Source organism: Eurosta solidaginis, chromosome 5 (genome assembly GCF_040869045.1).
Source record: "Eurosta solidaginis isolate ZX-2024a chromosome 5, ASM4086904v1, whole genome shotgun sequence".
Classification (NCBI taxonomy): domain Eukaryota; kingdom Metazoa; phylum Arthropoda; class Insecta; order Diptera; family Tephritidae; genus Eurosta; species Eurosta solidaginis.
Window position 1 is genome coordinate 275,912,554 of NC_090323.1, and position 24,142 is coordinate 275,936,695.

The following is a 24,142-nucleotide window of genomic DNA, read 5'->3' on the forward strand; positions in this document are numbered from 1 at the left end:
TGTACAGGCTACCGGATTACTGTAGCGTTTTCCAAGCGGAAATAGTAGCCGTAACCAAAGCAGTAGAAACCCTGAAGAAAATAGCCGAAACTGCAATCGTGTTACTCCGTAGACGTCCCAATTAGACTGGGCGAAATTAAGCGAAGGCGAGAGGTGCACATGATCGACCAAGCAGGAAAGCCGTGGGTTCAAGCGCGGGGCTGTAAAGTGTCGAAGATCATGTGTAGGTCTTACAACCTTAGACTAACAAAGTTGTTTCTATCATTAAAAAGAGAGGACTGTAGACTCATGACGGGTATTCTGACTGAACACTGCCTTCTGGCGTCACATGCCTTTAAATTAGGCTTGGTCAGTGATAGCAGATGTAGGAAGTTCGGGCTGGAGGAGGAAACGATCGAGCACGTTCTGTGCTCGTGCTCTGCGTTTGCCAGCTATTAGGAGTGATACAGCTCTCAGATCTAGAAGCAGCAAGTGGCTCAAGTCCTAGGAAGCTTCTAGTATTTGCCAAGAGGACGGAGTTATTTTATAACATAGGTCCTGGTTTTTGATAGGGTTTTTCAGTTTGGTCGTTAAAACAAACTTCTGGTAACACTAAGGACTTATTCAGTCTATGTGAGGTCCTCATGGACTGGCCAGTTCAACCTAAGCTAACCTAAACGTTCAAAAAAATTATAACTTTTTTTTGCAAGATTATTTGACAATAAATTCGATCGAACAGTTCAATGAAATAGAAATATGTTACATGAAAATGCATTTGTAATAGAACCAATTTCATACCAACAAGAGAAGTCATAATTTTGAGGTGCGGTATAGCTTTACTTCAAGCCACACAAACCGCCCCAATCTGATACACATATTTTACTATTTAAAATATGAAGAATTTCCCAGGTCTTAATTTTAACGACATTATGGATATAAAAATATGGTATCTACATATGCATAAAATAATACTAGAACACGTACAACTATGTTAAACAATACATACATATGAATAATAAAACAATGAGATAGTACTTGCTTACTTCGCTGCCGCCGAACTGGTGGCCATTTTCAGCTTAATAAAGACGTTTTCCCCACTTGTAGGTGCTTCGGCTTTATTCAGATCTAATTTTTGTACCTCACTCTCTAAATTAATGCAGTTTCTTTCATAACTAATTTTAGCTTCTGCTTCCGTTCCTACCTTTTCACTATTTTCAATAGGTACAACTTTTTTGTCTTTACTCTTTTTTAATGCATACAGAAGGGTTCTTTCCTTATCCTTAGCTTTACCCTCTTTTTCCTTGTCCTTTTCTTTGTTTTTATTGTTCTTGAATCTGGGAAATATACATCCATTAGGTAAAAATCCAACTAATTTATCCTTTTTTGTAGAGGTTGGCACCGGAGCTGTATTGGCTGCTTGTGTAGTTATTGTTGTTGGGTTGAAAGGTGTTAATGTGCTACTTGTAATAGACGGCGATGCAACAACATTGTGGAAAGACGAAAGTGTATTAATGTTTGGCTCAACCTCTTTATTTATTTTGATATTGTCTACGGTTGTTATCTGCGAGTTGGAAGATGTTTTCGCAGATGTATCCGCATTGCAAACTGCGGCATATATTGATGGCAACTTGTTAGTAGCATCGATTTGGTCTTTTCCACAAAGAGGCGTACCAATTGAACTATCGTCACCACAAGTATTCTCATTGTTGATCGAACTTGAATGTATGTTATTAGCCTCCTTGTGGTTATTTACATTAGTTTTACCATCATCGCAAAGTCCCATGAGCATTGGCATGGAGATAATACCACCATCCGATGGCGAAGTATCATTTGTTACAGATTTAGGCCTTTCAGTTACACTATCTAAAAATATTTTATCCGCTTTTTCTGGAGATGTTTTTTTCGAACGTTGGTCTAAAACTCGAGCGCCCTCTGTTAATTTCGGAAACATCTGTTGCGTCGTAACGTTATGAAAATGTTGTTGTCGTTGCTGCATCATTTGTTCTTCTCTTTCTCTATCCCTTTGAGCTTGTACGGCATTCCACACGTCTTTAAGTTCTCCGGATATATCACGATCTTTTAGAATTACGGCATTTCTAAAAAAATATACTGATATTAGCTTTTACGTAGTTTAAATACCGCACATTTTACTGTGAAGAATAAGAACAAATTAATTGGTCGGAATTTGGGGAATAAACAAAAGTAAAAAAAAAACAGTTGCTGGCTTTAAGCAAATTCCCACCCCAATAGCGATGTTCCCTATGCAGATAATATATTATATTGTCGTGTTTGTAGTTGTGTGCTAAAGCTCTGCGCTGTTAATTTATCTAACCGATCTTAAAATTATATACACTATCTCTGGAATCTTATTTATTTACTTCAATTTGGAAGCAATCATTTACTATACCCTTACATAAAAAGGGTAGTAGGTTGAATATTGGGAACTATAGGGACATAGCTAACTTTCGACTATTCCTAAAACTTTTGAAAAGATCATTACCTGCCAAATTCAATATCTATGTAATTCTTTATTATCCCCCAGCTAACATGGTTTTGTGAGTAGAAGATCAACCACAACCAACTTGTTTGAGTTCACTTCTCTAGCTATGAACGGATTTATATCCAATAAGCACCGATGTGATTTATACCGACTTCAGTAAAGCCTTTGACTTAGTTAATCATAAGCTTCTAATTCATGAACATGACTTACTAGGTTTTCCGAAAAGTTTATCAATTTGGCTTGGCAGCTATCTCGAAAATAGAACTCAACGAGTTGTGTTCAAAACTAATCTTTCTCAGTTGTTAGAAGTAAGTTTTGGTGTGCCTCAAGTCAGCCATTTGTTCCATTACTTTTCACCCTCTTCATAAATGACTTTGTAACGTAGCAAATGCTACGCCCACCCCTAACATCATATTTTCCATTTACTGCCCACCCCTAGTATTGTATGTACCGACATACATATACATACTTTCGGCCCAACAACCATCGCGCAAGCACTAGGCAAGCCAGCGATGGTGAACGCACAATGCTTGGGAATTTTCGTTCGTGGCGCGCTGTGCGCGACAATGCGAGCATAATTCTCAATGTGTTCATAGTTACATATGAATATAATGATTGGCCGGAATACACCAGGCACACTTCGCCGTAGGTAAGTGAAGTGAGTGTCGGCCGCCATCGGCGGTCGACAAGGCGTGCCCTTTGGGTTAGGAGGGTGCGTTACAAGGTCGGTTCCACCGATGGTACGCCCCCCTGCTTATTGGGCGCCCTGCCGGTTTACCCACATTTCCGGTGAGTAAGACGGCATTTACACCCCTTATTACTCACTGGAAAGGTAAGGCACGAGCAGCCTTCTCGGGTAGGAAGGAAACCCGTCCCAACTCCAGTGGCGGGGCGGATTCCCCACTACCCTGGCAGACTGCTCGAGCCAATATAAATACATTCCAGGGACTCCCTTTGGGACGACGGGGGGGTAAAGTTACAAGGTCGGTTCTGCCGATGGTACTTCCCCCCCCCCCCCGGCCTATTGGGCAGCCCTAACACTTATTCCAGGGACTCCCTTTGGGTCGACGGGGGGTAAAAGTTACAAGGCCGGTTCTGCCGATGGTACTCCCCTCCTCGGCCTATTGGGCAACCCTAATATTTTGTAATCATCTCCTCTGAGTAAGACCGGGCTCACCCCCCTATTACTCAGAGGAAGGGTAATGCACGAATATACGGCTCAGGTAAGAGGGAACACGTCCCAACGCCTGCGACGGGACAAACTCCCCTACTACCAGTGTTGCCAGGTGATGCAAAAAAAAAGGTTAGAAAAGGCTAAATTTAGTAAAAAAAAGAAGCTAAAAAAAGGCCAGAAATTTTTTGGTTAATTCATTAAATTTTTTTTATATTTTAGTTTACACATTTGTAAATAAAAACTCATAAACATAACTTAAGCATAACTTCCTATTTCAAAACATATCAGGCACATTTTCCTTGACTAGCACATGGAATTACTTTAAATGATTGCATATGTGTACATAAAAAAAATATTAAAAACTAATTATTTATATAAAATATTCCCCGTCTGAAGAATCAGAAGAGCTTAACTCTGGGTATAAAGTTTGGCTATTTACCATAGATATGAGATCATCGGTAATTTCAAAGTCATTACAACATTTAGATAAGCGTTTTAACGAGCATCTAATATTAAGCAGCGCATTAAGCATTTTAACTTTTAGTTTGTTCCTTAATTTAGTTTTCAGAATTTTCATGCCACTAAAAATTCTTTCAACTTCCGCGTTACTGAGTGGTAATACTAAAAAGCTAAATATTAATTCGATAAGTTCTAAAAAAGGAGGTTCGTTTAATGCATTTTTATGTTCTCGGACTTCCGACCAAAATTCCATGGTGGAGTGTACATTTTTCCATTGCATAGTTATAAGTTTTCGCCACTGCAGCTCTATTAATGCTATTTGACTTGAAGAATAACTATACTTCTCTTTTTCAAAGTAAGAAAATACATCTGGCTTTGAAATTTTCAATGAATTTTCAGCAGAAAAAGAATTAATCTTTTGTAGAGAACTCATATGATTAGGTATTAGGTGTTCACAGGAACTATTGAAATTATTTTATTTTAGAAATTTTTAAAAATACATTCGGAGTAAAAAAGGCTAGAAAAAAGTCACGAAGCTAAACCCAAAATTTCGAGGCTAAAGGCAAAAAAAAAAGGCTAAATCTAGCCTCGAAAAGGCTAACCTGGCAACACTGCCTACAACCTAGCCGAATACCCGAGCCAATATATATTGTAGTTAGTTAAACTAGCCTCGTACTAATAGACACTTCGCCGTAGGTACAACATCATCGCCATCCCGATCCTTGGACATCCCATCCCGAAGTCTAGCCACCACCGTCGTCAAAGCTATTTGGTGAGAGCCACCGTCACTCCGTACTCTCTCTTCGGGCGTGATCCTAACTACCGCCGTCATTACTACCGCCGTTAGCACCCCTTAGCGAGAGCCACCGTCGTCTTCACCATCTCAGCCACCGCTTAGCTAGCACTCTATTATCTCCCTCTCTCTGTGGAGAGCCGTCGTCCTAGGGTTACACTATATTGTCAGCGACACTACCTAGTGAACATCTCTCTCTCTCTCTCTCTCTCCTGGATTCAAGGTTGTGGATATTTTAGCCTGAGAGCCGCGTGTGTGTGTGTGTTCGAAATCAAAACACTAACTTACTGTGTATTTATTTAGGTGGGGGGAAGTGGAACCTCCATCCGACTCTGGATTGACTTGAGCATACCTCAGCCTTTGACCAAACCCACCTCATAAATGGCGCCCGAGCAGGGACCCGTCTCCTCAGGCGACTATGCCAAAACCAACGAGAGCACCAACACTGCAGGAACGGGTTCACCGAACACACAACCAACAATTGACACAAATATAAGCGAAACCACCACCACCACGCTCAACGTCGACTCTCTAGGCTGGATTTACCTGCTGAAGGAGAGGATAATCGAAGAATGCAAACGCTACCGAATCTACACCGAAGGACATACCGTCGCCGAATTGCGCAGCACACTCAGCGCATACGTCCGAGACCAACGAAAGCGTAAGTCAACAGAAAATCTTTTGAGAGAGGTAGAGATGGAGATCGCCGCCGAAGAGGCCCGGCCAGTCACATCTACGCAAAACACCACGCCGGCCGTCACAATCAAAGCAATATCCCCCCCAGCGCGAGCAGAGCGGCATAAGTAACACGGAGGTCATGAATGCAGTCCGCCGCTGGGATGTACATTACGCTGGAGGCGACACATTATACGACTTCCTGGAAAGGATTGAGGAACTGACAGAATGCTATCTGATTAAGCCAGATCAACTCCTCCCAACCCTTCCAGAGATACTGCGTGGCAAAGCCCTTCAATGGTTCCGCCTGCGAAAACAACAACTACATACATGGGCTGACTTCCGCTCCGAAGTCGGAAAATTCTTTTTGCCGAAGCGACACATCAGCCAGCTAGAGGACCCTATCCGCCAAAGAAAACAGACGAGCAGAGAAAAGGCCAACGACTATATCCTCGCCTTCCAGACGATGATTCGCCGCCACCCGACTTTGTGCCAGGAAGATCATCCAGGACGCATATACGACGGACTACGGGTAGAGTATCGACTTTTTGTGAAGCGGGGCGAGTTCCAAACGATAGAGCAGCTTATGGTGCTCACCGACGAGTACGAACTACTGCGGAGCGAAAAAGCCAAACAGAGGCGACTGTTAGCACAAAGCTTAAGCACAGTAATAATCGAGGAGCTGGAGGAGCAGAATGATCAAATAACGCACTCCCTGTCCACACTCACTGACCGTTACGATGCAAGAAACACTCCCCCAGCGGGTTAGGGGGGGTCAGATTATACCCGCGGTAGGTATGCCTGTCGTAAGGGGCGACTAAAATACCAGATTCAAAGGGCTGTGTAGCGCAACCCTGCAGGTTGCCAGCGCAACATATAGCTTCTCCAAACCCAATTGTCAACCTCACCTATCCGCGGCGAATCCTGTTTCACTAACAGACGAGGCTCTGGCGACCCTAAGCTCCTTATGGAACTTGGGGTTGGGGAGGGAGGGGTTGGCCTGAAGGTTTAATGTGGCCACATAAATCGTTCCCGAGATGGTCGGGCCAGCACCTTAATGGTGCTGTGGCACCGGAGCGTACCGGATCTGTATCCGGCAAAGGACCATCACATCGATAACACTCCCCAAAGCCTTCGGGGAGCAACCTTATCGCTACAACAACAACAACATGCAAGAAACACCTGCTGACGATGCAAGAAACGCGGCCACCGCCGTTCCCATTGCACCAACAAAAGACGACTTTTTTGATCTAGATGCGGCAGAGACGGAACACTCCAGGGATTGTGCATGCTACGGAATGAACCGAAATAATCCCATAACACCCGCACTACTATCATCCGTAGCCAAAGGGAAGGGGAACGACGGACGTTTTCACATACAGGTGTCCATCGAAGGATTGATGTGCCGCGCCCTGATCGACACGGAGGCCACCGTGACATACATCAATGAAGCCGTAAGAAGGCATCTGGAACGACGAAAGATTCCACCGTTATCCAATCGTCGCAACGTGCAACTCGCCGACCAATCATGCATTGCGAGCACCCACTCCTACCCGGTCAAAGTCAAATACAATGGTCAAACAGCCAGTACGTTGGTATCTGTTATCCCTAATTTGGCCGAGAGTGTTATCCTGGGTATTGACTTTTTGGCAAAGCGCAACGTTACCGTCTCACTGGATGGAAAGCCCCCTTACTACAGCCGGTACAACCAAAGCAAAAGCACCCGTAACCCTGCATTACATAAGAGAAGCGGAACACCTTAACGAAGAGCGAAAGAGAGAACACCTAGAGCTCATAGAAACACATCAAAAAGCACCCACACAACTTAAAGGGCCAAACACTGCCGCAGAACACAGACACAACACAACACTAAAACAATGTTATTACCCGGCCATCCTCCTCAGCGATAATGGCGAGCAACTCGTCACTAACGCCCCGGCAACGATCCTGAGGGATCGTAACATCACCCACCGATTTACCGTAGCGTATGCCTCCCACGAAAATCCTACCGGACGGGTTATAAAAACAAGGGTGGCACAACGTACGAAACAAGACCATCGGAACTGGCACCAAGAACTACCAGAATCAACCCACAAATTAACCGCCGAAATAAATTTTAACCGCAACGTCGTCGGGCCGAGAGAAGCACGAACAAAAGATGCCATGCCCGAAGAACCGCCTCCATTCGACGCAGTACCGTGGCCGCTAAATAGCCACGAATACTGGACGTTAAGACATTCTGGGGCCCGCCATTAATAGCCGGCCATCGTATGCGACAAACCAACCACTGGTGACACTATACCGTATGCACCAACCCGAGAGCCACACGATACTACTAATGGAAACCACGCCCCAGACTTCTTCGCCCGGACTATGGCTAAATCGCAAAAGGGTGTAACACGGCGCGTAGGGTGGACGAAGATAACGCCATAATCAAGCTGAAAGAACACTCCAAGATGGTACGATTCGCTGGCTGAGGAGAAGCAAGATCCGACCTAGTTTGATAAGTTTTCTATACATGAAATGTAAATACCTTAATTTTGAAATGTAAATTTAAAATGTAATATAAAAATGTACATATGTATATACCTTAATCTTGAAATGTAAATTTAAAATGAATTTCGTACTTGCAATGTAAATTTAAACACAAATGAAATGTACACATTATTGTTGAAAAAAAGAGAAAAAAAAATCATAATAATAAAAACATCAACGAACACATGTACACACATGTAAAACATACCTGGGCTCTGCCTATGGTAGTTCAGGCCTCCGCGCAAAAACCGTAGAATGCCACAACCTTTCGTCCGCCGAAGTAGGAGGGGGACTGTAAAGTAGCAAATGCTACGCCACAATATCTATTTCCCATTTAGCGCCCACCCTTAGTATTGTATTTACCGACATACATATACATACATACTGGCCTAAAACCATCGCGCAAGCACTAGGCAGGCCAGCGATGGTGAACGCACAATGCTTGGGAATTTTCGTTCGTGGCGCGCAGTGCGCGACAATGCGAGCATAATTCTCAATGTGTTCATAGTTACATATGAATATAATGATTGGCCGGAATACACCAGGCACACTTCGCCATCGGCTCCCCCCCCCCCCCCCCTTATTGGACACCCTGCCGGTTTACCCACATTTCCGGTGAGTAAGACGGGATTTACACCCCTTATTACTCACTGGAAAGGTAATGCACTAGCAGCCTTCTCGGGTAGGAAGGAAACCCGTCCCAACGCCAGTGGCGGGGCGGATTCCCCACTACCCTGGCAGACTGCCCGAGCCAATATAAATACATTCCAGGGACTCCCTTTGGGTCGACGGGGGGTAAAGTTACAAGGTCGGTTCTGTCGATGGTACTTCCCCTCCCCCTCGACCTATTGGGCTGCCCTAACACTTATTCCAGGGACTCCCTTTGGGTCGACGGGGGGTAAAAGTTACAAGGTCGGTTCTGCCGATGGTACTCCCCCCCCTCGGCCTATTGGACAACCCTAATATTTTGTAATCATCTCCTCCGAGTAAGACGGGGCTCACCCCCTCCCCCCCTCCCTATTACTCAGAGGAAGGGTAATGCACGAATATACGGCTCAGGTAAGAGGGGAACACGTCCCAACGCCTGCGACGGGACAAACTCCCCTACTACCCGAGCCAATATATATTGTAGTTAGTTAAACTAGCCTCGTACTAATAGACACTTCGCCGTAGGTACAACATCATCGCCATCCCGATACTTGGACATCCCATCCCGAAGTCTAGCCACCACCGTCGTCATAGCTATTTGGTGAGAGCCACCGTCACTCAGTACTCTCTCTTCGGGCGTGATCCTAACTACCGCCGTCATTACTACCGCCGTTAGCACCCCTTAGCGAGAGCCGCCGTCGCCTTCACCATCTCAGCCACCGCTTAGCTAGCACTCTATCTCCCTCTCTCTGTGGAGAGCCGTCGTCCTTGGGTTACACTATATTGTCAGCGACACTACCTAGTGAACATCTCTCTCTATCTCTCTCTCTCTCTCCTGGATTCAAGGTTGTGGATATTTTAGCCTGAGAGCCGCGTGTGTGTGTGTGTTCGAAATCAAAACACTAATTTACTGTGTATTTATTTAGGTGGGGGAAGTGGGACCTCCATCCGACTCTGGATTGACTTGAGCATACCTCAGCCTTTGACCAAACCCCCCTCATAACTTACCAAGGGTTATTACGCATTCCCGTGTTCTAATGTATGCAGATAATGTCAAATTATGCTGCACATCGTCGGCTTATATTCAATACCCTCTTTTAGCAAAAACACAGTCTTTCAGGAGAGCAAAAACCCCGTTTTGACAGCTATATTAAAATTTTCATAAATAAATAAATTTCTAATATGAAGTACCCAATGGATGATAAAAGATCCCGTTGTTTATTAAAATCTGTTTTTGTTCTAAACTCATTTTAATTTTGATTACAAACGAGATAGAGCTTTTTGCTATTCGAATGAAAATTATTTTTATAAGAAACTAGCGGACCCGGCAGACGTTGTTCTGCCCTAAATTTGGTCTATCTGCATACATTTTAATAAGCCTTTTCCGTCTAACTCTGCCCTCGCCCCTCTACACTTTTTCCTAATCTTTGTATTCACTCCTCCCTCCGTATTTTTCGCTTCATCTATCTCCATCTTCGTCTCATTCTATCTCTTTTCCATTCTCCTTCTCTCTTCTCTTAAGTTTTTCTCATTCTTCTTCATATCTTATTGCCAGTTGTTGTTGTTGTTGTTGTAGCAGTGCTTCGCCCCACCTAACAGCCGCGACCGATCACAAATTGTCATCAATATCCTCTAACGGGAGTCCAAGGAAACTTGCTGTTTCAACAGGGGTGGACCATAAGGGAAGGGGTGTTAGAGGCGTTGGTTCCACATTACAATTAAAGAGATGGTTGGTGTCATGTGGGGACACATTGCAAGCGGGGCATACATTTTGTATGTCGGTGTTGATTCTGGATAGGTAAGAGTTTAACCTGTTACAGTATCCAGAACGAAGTTGAGCAAGAGAGTTCATACGGCTGGGTTCTCAGGTGCCGTATTTCCTCAAAATGCTTACGGAGATGACTCCTTAAGCCCCTAGGCGGTGCTGGCTCATCAATCAGATGTCTGTTGGGATGCTCAGGTTTCTGGGTATGCAACAGGAACTGTTTGGTCAGCATCTCATTTCTCTCCCAGATGGGGAGTATTCTCGCTTCATTATGCAGATGGTGTTCTGGGGACATAAGAAGACACCCCGTGGCGATTCTGAGAGCAGTATTTTGGCAGGCCTGTAGCTTCTTCCAGTGGGTAATTTTTAGGCTTGGCGACCATATGGGTGACGCGTAGCACGTAATCGGCTGGCTAATTGCTTTGTATGTAGTCATGAGCGTTTATCTTTTCCCCAAGTACTGCCAGCGAGGGATTTGAGGATTTTGTTACGGCTCTGAATTCTCGGAACAATTGCGGCTGCGTGCTCACCAAAATGTAGATCCTGATCAAACGTCACACCCAAGATTTTGGGGTGTAGGACAGTCGGTAGCGTAGTGCCATCGACGTGGATGTTCAAAATGGTCGACATTTGGGATTTCCATGTTGTAAATAAGGTCGCGGAAGATTTAGTCGGTGGTAATGCCAAGTTTCGCTAGGCGAAAAAACTGGAGAGATCAGGGAGGTAGCCGTTCTATTGTAAAGCTCATCGATCTGTGGGCCTGGGCCTGTGGCCATTATTGTGCAGTCATCGGCGTAGGAACGATTGTGACTCCTTCCGGTGGTGAAGGTAGCTTAGATATGTAGAAATTAAACAAAAGTGGGGACAGGACACCACTCTGCGGCACCCCTTGTTTAATTCTTCTTGGTTTTGATGTTTCGTTTCTAAATTGCACCGATGCCTGCCGACCACCCAGATAATTTGCGGTCCACCTTTTAAGACATAGGGGAAGGGTAGACCCTTCCAGGTCTTGCAGCAACGAGCCATGGTTGACCGTATCAAAAGCTTTTGATAGGTCTAGCGCTACGAGTACTGTTCTATGGTGGGGGATTTAAACCGCAATTTATCTGGGTGCTAATGGCTTTTAGCGCGGTGGTAGTGCTATGGAGTTTTCTGAAGTCATGCTGATGACAGGCTAGCTGCAAATTTGCTGGGAAATAGGGGAGCAAAATGGCTTCAAGCGTCTTTGCTACTGGCGATAGGAGAGATATCGGACGATACGACTATCTTATGTTAGCTGGCCATTTTCCATTTTTCGGGTATGACAAAGGTGGAAATAGACAAGTTGAAGACATGCGCTAAATATTTGAAACCCTCTTTCCCTAGGCTTTTAAGCATCGGCATGGCTATGCCGTCTGGGCCCACTGCTTTGGATGGTTTAGCGTGACCACTGGCGTCCTCAACCTCTTTAGCGGTGATGGTGATTGGTGACGCGCTGAATTTGTGTTTATGTGTGTGTCTGTTGGCCCTCCGTCTATCTTTGTCGACCGTAGAATGCGTTATATATTGTCGGCAGAAAGCGCTCGCGCATTTTTTCGCATCCGACAGCACTTTATCGATGGAAACTTTGTCTTTATGCTTAGACGGATTCGATAGGGACTTTACGGTGGACCAAAGTTTACCCACACCGGTAGAGAGGTTACAACCTCTTAGGTGCTCCTCCCATTTCGCCCGCTTGTGTTCATCCACAAGCAATCTGATGCGTTGGTTTATATCCCTTATTTGGGTGTCGCCTGGATCAAGCTGTCTTATAAGGTCACGTTCTCTCGCTAAGTTTGCGGCCTCCGCCGGGAATTTCGGGAATTCACCCGGCGGGAATGAAACGTGCCGAGGCGGATTCAATGACCTTGCGGAAGGCACGCTCCCCTTGGCGGGCATCAGTCGGGATAGGGAGGGCAGCAAAGAGGTTGTCTGTAAAAGATTTATATTCGTCCCACTTTCCTTTTTTGAAGTTTATGAAAGTGCGTTTTTCTGTGACGATGAAGTCGGCGGTACGCTCGAGCGAAATAAGTATAGGCAGGTGGTCGGATGCCAATGTTACCATCGGTTGCCAGTTGACGCAGTTTACGAGTTCTGCGCTCACGATTGAGATATCTGGCGAACTGTGACAGCTTCCTACCATACGTGTGGGGGCGTCTCCGTTTGTTGTGCAAAACGTCGTTTCTTCTATTTGATCAGCCAACATCTCACCCCTACTGTTCGCCCGCAAATTTGAATGCCATAGATCGTTATGGGCATTGAAATCGCCTAAGATTATGCGATTGTTGCCAGTGAGTAAGGCGCTGATATTAGGGCGGTATCCACTGGGGCAACAGGTGGCAGGAGGGATGTAGATGTTGATGATTTCTAGGTTTGCATCGCCTGACCGGACAGATAGGCCTTGACGTTCTAAGACATTGTCCCTGCGGTCGATGCCAGGATCAAATATATAATATTGCACAGAGTGGTGTATGATAAACGCGAGGCCGCCTCCATTTCCGCTCTCGCGATCTTTTCTGTGGACATTATACCCAGAGCAGGTCTGCAATGCAGATCTTACTGTGAGTTTAGTCTCTTGAATCGCAGCAATGCGGATGTTGTGCCGCTTCATGAAATCGACTATCTCCGTAATCTTCCCAATTAGTCCATTACAGTTTAACTGCATAATTCTGAAGTGCATAGGGGGAGACGTCGCCACTCTGGGGGTAAGTGACGGGTGACTACGCCTGGGTTGAGGAAGGCTAGGACGCAATTGCTGTTGTGGCCCTGGGACTGGGGGTACCCGGATGATTTGGGTTTGCGGCCTGGTAACATGGCGCGATGAAACCCGTAGGGGGGTTGCCGTCGCGGAGACCAGAACATCTAGGGAAGTGGCACCACCCAAGGCAGGAGCTGCATTGGGCGGATGTCGCAAACATATATATTCTGTGCTGGCGAACGGTACAAACGGAGGTAGGGACTAAGTCTGTTTCCCTGACCTACACGATTGCTTCCGGAAAATAGGGGAGGAGAAGACGGGGGCAGGGGCTGATGCTCAGCATTGCTACCGACTCTAATACGAAGATAGTAGTTATGAGTGGTAGCAGCTGATTGAATTGTTGGCGCCGTGGGGCGCGAGCAGCAGAGGGTACTTGTTGTGGCTTGCTGAGCAGCGGGGCTGCTGGCAAGTAGTGGGGGGGGGGGGGGGGGGGCGCTTAGGCGTAGACTACGGGACGCCCTTGGGCGTGAACAGCAAGGAGCCACAAAAGATTTATAAAAGTTACGTGGACGTCGGGTTTTGGGATCGAGCCCAGAACAACCTGTCCGATGCAACCATCCCTTACACGAGACACACTGAACAGAGTATAACCGTCCTAAAAAGATTCTTTTCCGGCAGATGCAGCAAAACCATTTCTCAGGACCGGGGTCAGGAGACGGACCCGGATTGGATTCGATACCTTCCCGGAGCAAGAGAATATGGAGCAGTCTCGCTGCAAGAAGCTGCTGGGAGGATGACAATTTGTGGGAGGGACGCAACAAATTAAATGGGGTTACACTGAAATGACAGTCGTTGGTCGGGAAAAATCCCGAGTCGCTCCGGTACATAGAACCGACTGCCTTGGGAAGCGTCTTATTGCCAGTCCCAGAGGGTGGTATGTATTTTGTTCTTGTCCCATTCCAAGTCTCAGTCCTAGCCACACTCCGAGTCTCAGTCTCAGTCCCAGTCCTAGTCCTAATCCCACTCCCAGTCCGTCTCTGGTCTACTTCCCGGAAAAAAGCATCGTAGATACTAATATAGGCAAATTTATATACCAAATTTCAGGCAAATCGAATAGGACGTATGTAAATAGGTATGTGGGTATTATTAATTCATGTCTTTATTTCGGCTTCGCATGCATATTTATCAATTTTGCCAGGTTGATGCGACTAAATCGAATATCACAATGAAAATTACTTTAAAGCTCTCAGCAACAGCTTTCATTTGATATCCATAATACACACACATTCTAGCGATATCCGGGTCCATGTTTTGGCCTATATCTCGAGACCCTAGTCACACAGCGGTGTAAAACTTACTCTGTACTAAAGCACACATCAACAGCTTCAATTGTATACCCATAATGTAAAAACACATTCTAGGTGTATCCGAGTCCATGTTTTGGCCTATATCTCGAGACCCCTTCGCCCAGCGGTGTAAAACTTACCCTGTACTAAAGCACAAATCAACAGCTTCAATTTGATAGCCATAATGTAAAAGCACATTCTAGGTGTATCCGGGTTCATGTTTTAGCCTATATCTCGAGACCCTAGTCACCCAGAGGTGTAAAACTTACTCTGTAATAAAGCACACATCAACAGCTTCAATTTGATATCCATAATGTAAAAACACATTCTAGGTGTATCCGTGTCCGTGTTTTGGCGTATCTCTAGAGACCCTAGTTACCCAGCGGTGTAAAACTTACTCTGTACTAAAGCACACATAAAATGATGACACCTAGCTTGAAATTTACGCTAAAGTAAACAAATATGACAATATGTCATATTGATTAGACTAAAAAATGTATTTTAGTATAGCCATTTTTTTTTTTTTTTTTCAAAACTGACAGTCCTACCGTACCGGTAAATCAAAATTACTTAAGTCCAATTCAGCACTCTGCTATTGTATTTTGTGACATAATTTGCGAATTTTTTAGAGCTGAACAGTTGTATGAGTGTGTTTAAAAAAAATGTATGAAAATAGCGAGTGTATTCAAAATTTGCCATCGAATAAAGCAAAAACCAAGAGAATATTAATCCGCTAACTTTCAATTAATAATACGCTTTTCAAAGCTGCTTAGATTGGATCAATTTTCTTTCAAAACCAACTAAGTTCATACCGTTTATTTCAAACACGTTTAAGTCCAACGTTGAAACTGCTTTATTTCAAACACGGCTTAATTTTTCATTGTGTTTTCTTCTCTAAATGGTTTTAATATTTATCAAGTAAACATTTATACAATTTTGCAAAAGCTACGTTAATTATATTACGCAGAAAGAAAGAACCGTTGTTTTCCAAAATTGGCTTATGGAGGACTTAGGCAGGTTTTATTTGTATCGACTAAATTTTTTCCCTAAATATTCTTAATTTTTGCACGCTTTATAGCCTCAGAGCTTCCGCAACCCATTTGTCAACCTCACCAACGCGAGGGGAATCTTGTTACAAATATGAATGTATCATACACATTTTTAGCCAGCGAGGCTCTGGCGAATCCAAATTCCTCAAGGAACTAGGGGGTAGGTGCGGGATGGCCTAGAATGTTTAATGTGGTCATGTTAGTCGCTCCCGAGATGGTCGGGCCAGCGCCTTAATGGTGCTGTGTTACCGGAGCGTATTGGATCTGTATCCGACAAAGGACCATGACATCGATAACACTCCCCAAAGCCTTCGGGGAGTAACCTAATCGCTACAACAACAACAACAACAACATAATCATATTTCATCAGGGAATAAAGATACGTGAGATTTGAACCGAAGGAAATTCGCAAATAAACTTGACTGATATACACCTGCGACTACAACATCCAACATAAGTCATGATCGTCAATATCTTAAAAAACGATAAGGTATGGGATGTTGAAGCCGTAATCAGGTATGTCAAGAGAATTTCACTTACCTGGGGTTCAAATAGTTCACAAACTTTGTATTGTCCAATCATTATGTATATTCTTGGAATCCGAAGGTAGAGAAATGATTGGGGACATCTTCGGTTACGTGCACCATTTACAAAGTCTTTTGTATAAATAAAACAAGTAAGGAGCTATGGTGGCAACATAAGGGAAAATAACCATGTAGGAAAATGAACCGAGGGTAACCCTGGAATGTGTTTGTATGACATGTGTATCAAATGAAAGTTATTAAAGAGTATTTTAAGAGGGAGTGGGCTATAGTTCTATAGGTGGACGCCATTTAGGGATATCGCCATAAAGGTGGATCAGGGTTGACTCTAGAATTTGTTTGTACGATATTGGTATCAAATGAAAGGTGTTAATGAGTATTTTAAAAGGGAGTGATCCTTATATCCATAGGTGGACGCCGTTTCGAGATATCGCCATAAAGGTGGACCAGGGGTGACCCTATAATTTGTTTGTACGACATGTGTATCAAATGAAAGTTATTAAAGAGTATTTTAAGAGGGAGTGGGCTATAGTTCTATAGGTGGACGCCATTTAGGGATATCGCCATAAAGGTGGATCAGGGTTGACTCTAGAATTTGTTTGTACGATATTGGTATCAAATGAAAGGTGTTAATGAGTATTTTAAAAGGGAGTGATCCTTATATCCATAGGTGGACGCCGTTTCGAGATATCGCCATAAAGGTGGACCAGGGGTGACCCTATAATTTGTTTGTACGATATGGGTATCAAATGAAAGGGGTTAATGAACATTTTAAAAGGGAGTGGGCCTTAGTTCCATAGGTGGACGCCGTTTCGAGATATCGCCTTAAAGGTGGACCAGGGGTGATTCTAGAATGCGTTTGTACAATATGGGTATCAAACGAAAGGTGTTAATGAGTATTTCAAAAGGGCGTGGGGTTTAGTTCTACAGGTGGACGCCGTTTCGAGATATCGCCATAAAGGTGGACCAGGGGTGACTCTAGAATGTGTTTGTACGATATGGGTATCAAATTAAAGGTATTAATGAGGGTTGTAAAAGGGAGTGGTGGTAGTTCTATAGGTGGTCGTCTTTTCGAGATATCGGCATAAAGGTGGACCAGGGGTGACTCTAGAATGTGTTTGTACAATATGGCTATCAAACGAAAGGTGTTAATGAGTATTCTAAAAGGGCGTGGGGCTTAGTTCTATATTATATTCTTTTCGAGATATCGCCATAAAGGTGGACCAGGGGTGACTCTAGAATGTGTTTGTACGATATGGGTATCAAATTAAAGGTATTAATGAGGGTTTTAAAAGGGAGTGGTGGTAGTTGTATAGGTGGTCGCCTTTTCGAGATATCGGCATAAAGGTGGACCAGGGGTGAATCTAGAATGCGTTTGTACAATATGGGTATCAAACGAAAGGTGTTAATGAGTATTTTAAAAGGGCGTGGGGCTTAGTTCTATATTATATTCTTTTCGAGATATCGCCACAAAAGTTGGACCAGGGGTGACTCTAGAATGCGTTTGTACAATATGGGTATCAAACGAAAGGTGTTAATGAGTATTTTAAAAGGGAGTGGGCCTTAGTTCTATAGGTGGACGCCTTTTCGAGATATCGCCATAACGGTGGACCAGGGGTGACTCTAGAATGCGTTTGTACAATATGGGTATCAAACGAAAGGTGTTAATGAGTATTTTAAAAGGGAGTGGGCCTTAGTTCTATAGGTGGACGCCTTTTCGAGATATCGCCATAAAGGTGGACCAGGGGTGACTCTAGAATGTGTCTGTACGATATGGGTATCAAATTAAAGGTATTAATGAGGGTTTTAAAAGGGAGTGGTGGTAGTTGTATAGGTGGCCGCCTTTTCGAGATATCGGCATAAAGGTGGACCAGGGGTGACTATAGAATGCGTTTGTACAATATGGGTATCAAACGAAAGGTGTTGAGTATTTCAAAAGGGCCTGGGACTTCGTTCTATAGGTGGACGCCTTTTCGAGATATCGCCATAAAGGTGGACTAAGGGTGACTCTAGAATGTGTTTGTACGATATCGGTATCAAATTAATGGTATTAATGAGGGTTTTAAAAGGGAGTGGTGGTAGTTGTATAGGTGGTCGCCTTTTCAAGATATCGCCATAAAGGTGGACCAGGGGTGACTCTAGAATGTATTTGTACGATATGGGTATCAAATTAAAGGTATTAATGAAGGTTTTAAAAGGGAGTGGTGGTGGTTGTATAGGTGGTCGCCTTTTCGAGATATCGACATAAAGGTGGACCAGGGGTGACTCTAGAATGCGTTTGTACAATATGGGTATCAAATGAAAGGTGTTAATGAGTATTTTAAAAGGGCGTGGGGCTTAGTTCTATAGGTGGACGCCTTTTCGAGATATCGCCATAAAGGTGGACCAGGGGTGACTCTAGAATGTGTTTGTACGATATGGGTATCAAATTAAAAGTATTAATGAATTAATGAGGCTTTTAAAAGGGAGTGGTGGTAGTTGTATATGTGAAGGCGTTTTCCAGATATCGACCAAAATGTGGACCAGGGTGACCCAGAACATCATCTGCTGGATACCGCTAATTTATTTATATATATAATACCACGAACAGTATTCCTGCCAAGATTTCAAGGGTTTTTTATTTCGCCCTGCAGAACTTTTTCATTTTATTCTACTTAATATGGTAGATGCCACACCCATTTGACAAAGTTTTTTTCTAAAGTTATATTTTGCGTCAATAAACTAATCCAAATACCATGTTTCATCCCTTTTTTCGTATTTGGTATAGAATTATGGCATTTTTTTCGTTTTTCGTAATTTTCGATATCGAAAAAGTGGGCGTGGTCATATTTCGATTTCGGCCATTTTTTATACCAATACAAAGTGAGTTCAGATAAGTACGTGAACTGAGTTTAGTAAAGATATATCGATTTTTGCTCAAGTCATCTTGTTAACGGCCGAGCGGAAGGACAGACGATCGACTGTGTATAAAAATTGGGCGTGGCTTCAACCGATTTCGCCCTTTTTCACAGAAATCGCCCTTTTCACAGTTATCGTCCCAGAATCTAAGCCCCTACCAAATTTCACAAGGATTGGTAAATTTTTGTTCGACTTATGGCATTAAAAGTATCCTAGACAAATTAAATGAAAAAGGGCGGATCCACGCCCATTTTGAAATTTTCTTTTATTTTTGCATTTTGATGCACCATATCATTACTGGAGTTGAATGTTGACATAATTTACTTATATACTGTAAAGATATTATTTTTTTGTTAAAATTTTACTTTAAAAATATTTTTTTTTAAAGTGGTCGTGGTCGTTCTCCGATTTCGCTAATTTTTATTAAGCATAATATAGTATAGTGGCGGCCACCGTGGTGTGATGGTAGCGTGCTCCGCCTATCACACCGTATGCCCTGGGTTCAACTCCCGGGCAAAGCAACATCAAAATTTTAGAAATAAGATTTTTCAATTAGAAGAAAATTTTTCTAAGCGGGGTCGCCCCTCGGCAGTGTCTGGCAAGCGCTCCGATTGTATTTCTGCCATGAAAAGCGCTCAGTGAAAACTCATCTGCCTTGCAGAAGCCGTTCGGAGTCGGCATAAAACATGTAGGTCCCGTCCGGCCAATTTGTAGGGAAAAATCAAGAGGAGCACGACGCAAATTGGAAGAGAAGCTCGGCCTTAGATCTCTTCGGAGGTTATCGCGCCTTACATTTTTATACATATAGTAATAGGAGTAACGTTCCTGCCAAATTTCATCATGATATCTTCAACGACTGCCAAATTACAGCATGCAAAAGTTTTAAATTACCTTCTTTTAAAAGTGGGCGGTGCCACGCCCATTGTCCAAAATGTTACTAATTTTCTATTATGCGTCATAAGTTCAACTCACCTGCCAAGTAGCATCGCTTTATTCGTCTTTGGTAATGAATTATCGCACTTTTCATTTTTTCGAAATTTTCGATATCGAAAAAGTGGGCGTGGTTATAGTCCGATATTGTTCATTTTAAATAGCGATCTGAGATGAGTGCTCAATAACTTACATACCAAATTTCATCAAGATACCTCAAAATTTACTGAAGCTATCGTGTTAACGGACGGACATGGCTCAACCAAATTTTGTTTCGATCCTGATGATTTTGATATATGGAAGTCTATATCTATCTCGATTCCTTTATACCTGTACAACCAACCGTTATCCAATCAAAGTTAATATACTCTGTGAGCTCTGCTCAACTGAGTATAAAAAATGTTATATATGTACATATGTATGTATTTTTTCTGAACTTATTGATTGAAAAAATGTGTGCACGTGAAAAAATAAGATTTTCAATGAAAAGTAAAATTTTAACAAGTATAAAACTTATTGTTCAGTCAACAAAGATAGTCGGAAAAGATCCAGAAAGCTGATTGAAAAATGATTAAAAATGTTTGATCACCCAAAGTAAACACATTTGATTCAAATATGATACCAAAATGTGATCGAAAAATGATTTCCAGTCCATGGGGCGTCCATGTTGTAAATAAGGTCGCGGAAGATTTAGTCGGTGATAATGCCAGGTTTCGCGAGGCGAAAAAACTGGAGAGATCAGGGAGGTAGCCGTTTATTTTATTACATAGCGCATCGATCTTTGGGCCTGGGCCTGTGGCCATTATTGTGCAGTCATCGGCGTAGGAAACGATTGTCTCCTTCCGGTGGTGAAGGTAGCTTAGATTTTCTGGGTATTCAACGGGAACTGTTTGGTTAGCATCTCATTTCCCTCCCTGATGGGGAGTATTCTCGCCTCATTATATATATGGTGTTCTGGGAACATAAGAAGACAGCCCGTGACGGTTCTGAGAGCAGTATTTTGGCAGGCCTGTAGCTTCTTCCAGTGAGTAATTTTTAGGCTCGGCCACCATATAGGGGACGCGTAGCATGCAATCGGCCGACCAATTTCTTTGTATGTGGTAATGAGCGTTTCTTTGTTTTCCCCAAGTACTCCCAGCAAGGGATTTGAGGATTTTCGGTACAATTGCGGCTGCATGCTCACCAAAATGTAGATCCTGATCAAACGTCACACCCAAGATTTTGGGGTGTAGGACAGTCGGTAGCGTAGTGCCATCGACGTGATGTTCAAAATGGTCGACATTTGGGACGTCCATGTTGTAAATAAGTTCGCGGAGGATTTAGTCGGTGATAATGCCAGGTTTCGCGTGGCGAAACAACTGGAGAGATCAGGGAGGTAGCCGTTTATTCTATTGCAAAGCTCATAAACATGTTAGTCTTTCATGAGACCTAAGATATTATTACGCGCACACCGTAATTTGAAATGATATGGGTTTCGAGTTGTTTGAAAATTTTGTCAGTCTGCTTTACAGTTTGCTTCCAAACTCGCACCCATTCTTGAAAAACTGTTTTCCATAATTATCTTTTTTATGTATTAAATAGTAGTTTAGTTTAGTTTATTGTCTATGATGCGTACCTTATTAATTTCACGCCAGGGTTCATTGCCTCTACAAAATCACACATTAACTCAACCATAGCTCTACGTTCTTCAGGGTCTCTGCTGTGACGTCCCGAATCTTTAAGCACTTCTGGATTTGCCATAACAGCAAAAACAATGGGAGGGCTACGTGGGCTTCCTGGAGGAACCTTAAAGAGAAACGCATTTAGTATACAAGTGCTTTATTTATTCAACATTTTCTATATTTACCCGCATACCACCGTATAAAGGTATAGGATCTGTCGGTTCTTGAGGGATAACTATTCGAGTCCAACTAAGCACGTTGATGAAAAGTTCCTCCCCTGACTCTGATGTCGTACGAATGCACATATGAGGTTGAGGCGGATTCTTAAAATGACGATAGGCACGCGAGTGACGATAGCTATGGGGTGGTGGTGATGTCTGCATTAATGAGAGGTGAAGGCTGCTTCCGGTACCATTGACAGAAATTTCATCGATATCTGAATTATCTTTTTCGTCTGGAATTTCAGAGCTACACAAGGGTGATTTTTCGGATAAGCCTAGGTGCATGTAAGCGCCATTTGTTGTTGTTTCATTTGAGCAGACCACAAAAACAGAGGCTGGTGCTGCTGCCGCCACTGATGTTGCAGATACCACTGCCACTTTTCTGCTACCGATATCTAAATCTGCCAGTGTTCCACTGTCGCTTACCATGCTAGACATATTGACTATGTTTGGCCAATAGTTAGTTAAAATGAGCAACCAGGAATATAGCTAATTCTAATAAGATTCTTACAAAAAAAAACTAACTTTTATTGCCACTGATTGCGTAGACAGAATACGTTCATGCGACACGCAGAGATGTACCTACATACGTTTGAGCTACGCCAACAGGAGAACTTGACTGAACAAGACCAGCATGCTAGAGTTTTCTTCTTCACTCTAGTGGATATATAATCACAAACGCCATGCAAATCATTTCTGTTTAAATGCAATTATTAGTCCTCATTTCTTTAGCCCTTTTACTTCAATACCCATGTAAGTTTTATTTTGGGCCATACCGGGCCTGTTGATTAGTTTCGATTATAAAAGACTTTGAGGTAAGAAGCCTGCATGATTAGTGTTTACATACGCATTCATTTCTTATATACTAAATACAATGCTACTACACAGTGCTACTTATTTATACTTATTTGTGAATGCATTTTTTAAAAGCCCGGTTCTGAGGATTTCCAAATTGGAGATTTAAATGTATGTTCTTTAAACGCGATTTTCACAATCATTCATTCTTGATTAAATGCTTTTCTGTATGCCATCAGAATCATCCCCTTTTTCTTAAACTTTTTTCTTTCAATACATATTTAGCACATTGACCAAGTGCATTCCTCATTGCGTTTCACATTTCCTTCTATTTTAGTTAAATTTTCCTTATATACGTTTGTACGAATATGTAGTATATCAGTACATTTTTGTATCTTTGTGTATCCAATCATGGCTGTATGCATGGACAAAACCAAATATTCCTCCGACAAACAATTTGTTTACTGCATCTCCATTACTGAGCAATTTTTTGCACAAACTGAATCCAGCATCAATGATCAGCACTTAAATTGTATCACTAACCCAAACACCTTAAATTTAACAAAAATTTATTTCTGGAATACCTATTTGTACGCGCCTGTTATTCCTTTCCACCTCCCACTTTTTCGAAATGAAGTCCCTTTTACAACTAGTTTCCGATTTTATATATACTAGAGATAAACAATCCATAGGCAAAAGTCGATGAAGTGATATTAGCGACGGTCCCAGATATCGATGTTGTTATGGTGACCATCCATTTTTTTTTATATACTTCTTTACGGAACGTGAGTATTTTGGTTTGTATAATCTCCGTTTTTGGCCGCTGTTGAATATGTATGTCATTACTCCGCCTAATGTTGACGAAAAACAAATTTCTATTACTTTTTGTATTGCTTTAACAAAACTTTTGCATTTCATTTGCATTGTACATACCTCATTGGCTTATGCGGCAGTTATGCGGCAGTTACTCACCGACGTGTGCCGTACGTACGGACGTTTGTCGTACGAAGCACGTTTGACCGAATTCTCAAGCCCGTAGGAATCAATGTGTGCGTCTGTGTACATGTACATAACATATTTGTGTGTGTATTGTTTACAACAAAGCACTGTTGCCATTGGCCAGTTTGCATGCATGCTTATGGAAACATCAACTTTTTCCAATTTAATTTTTGATATTGTAAAAGGCCGGAATAAATATTAAATAAGTATAAATAGATTACATATTTATAATCTGCACTTTTACATAATTATTTCGAATTATTTTCACAATTTTTCAAACTTTAATTAGGTGTTTTTGCATAAAAGTGCAAACGGTCAAAAATTAGCGCACAAAAGTTTACTAGGCAATTCTGTCTAGTGAGAGAGCGATCAGCTGACACGTTCTTACGGAAAAAATCAAAATTGTTTTGATTTCTACGTTCCGGGCTACGTACGTACGGGCGTTGCACGTCGGTGA

General features: G+C 42.8%; 2 protein-coding genes across 2 annotated transcripts in view; both read right to left on the reverse strand.

Annotated features, from left to right (window-relative positions):
• Obp73a (Odorant-binding protein 73a) overlaps positions 1–24,142 on the reverse strand; it is a 372,527-nt gene that overhangs the window by 255,473 nt on the left and 92,912 nt on the right. The gene's annotated exons all lie outside the window — the stretch shown is intronic.
• On the reverse strand, positions 575–23,322 carry LOC137253651 (uncharacterized). Its single transcript, XM_067790979.1, has 3 exons — positions 21,856–23,322; positions 21,625–21,794; positions 575–2,075 (listed from the first exon to the last, which is right to left on the reverse strand). The coding sequence occupies exons 1-3, from the start codon at positions 22,327–22,329 to the stop codon at positions 1,019–1,021; spliced, it is 1,701 nt and encodes a 566-aa protein (XP_067647080.1). The 5' UTR covers positions 22,330–23,322; the 3' UTR covers positions 575–1,018.

Excerpts from the sequence above, each read along its gene's own strand:
- LOC137253651 (XM_067790979.1), bottom strand. The coding sequence starts at position 22,329 with ATGTCTAGCATGGTAAGCGACAGTGGAACACTGGCAGATTTAGATATC. Across the intron at positions 21,795-21,855 it reads CTTTATACGGTGGTATGCGG|GTTCCTCCAGGAAGCCCACG; the intron begins GTAAATATAGAA and ends TTTCTCTTTAAG. Across the intron at positions 2,076-21,624 it reads CCTGGCGTGAAATTAATAAG|AAATGCCGTAATTCTAAAAG; the intron begins GTACGCATCATA and ends ATATTTTTTTAG.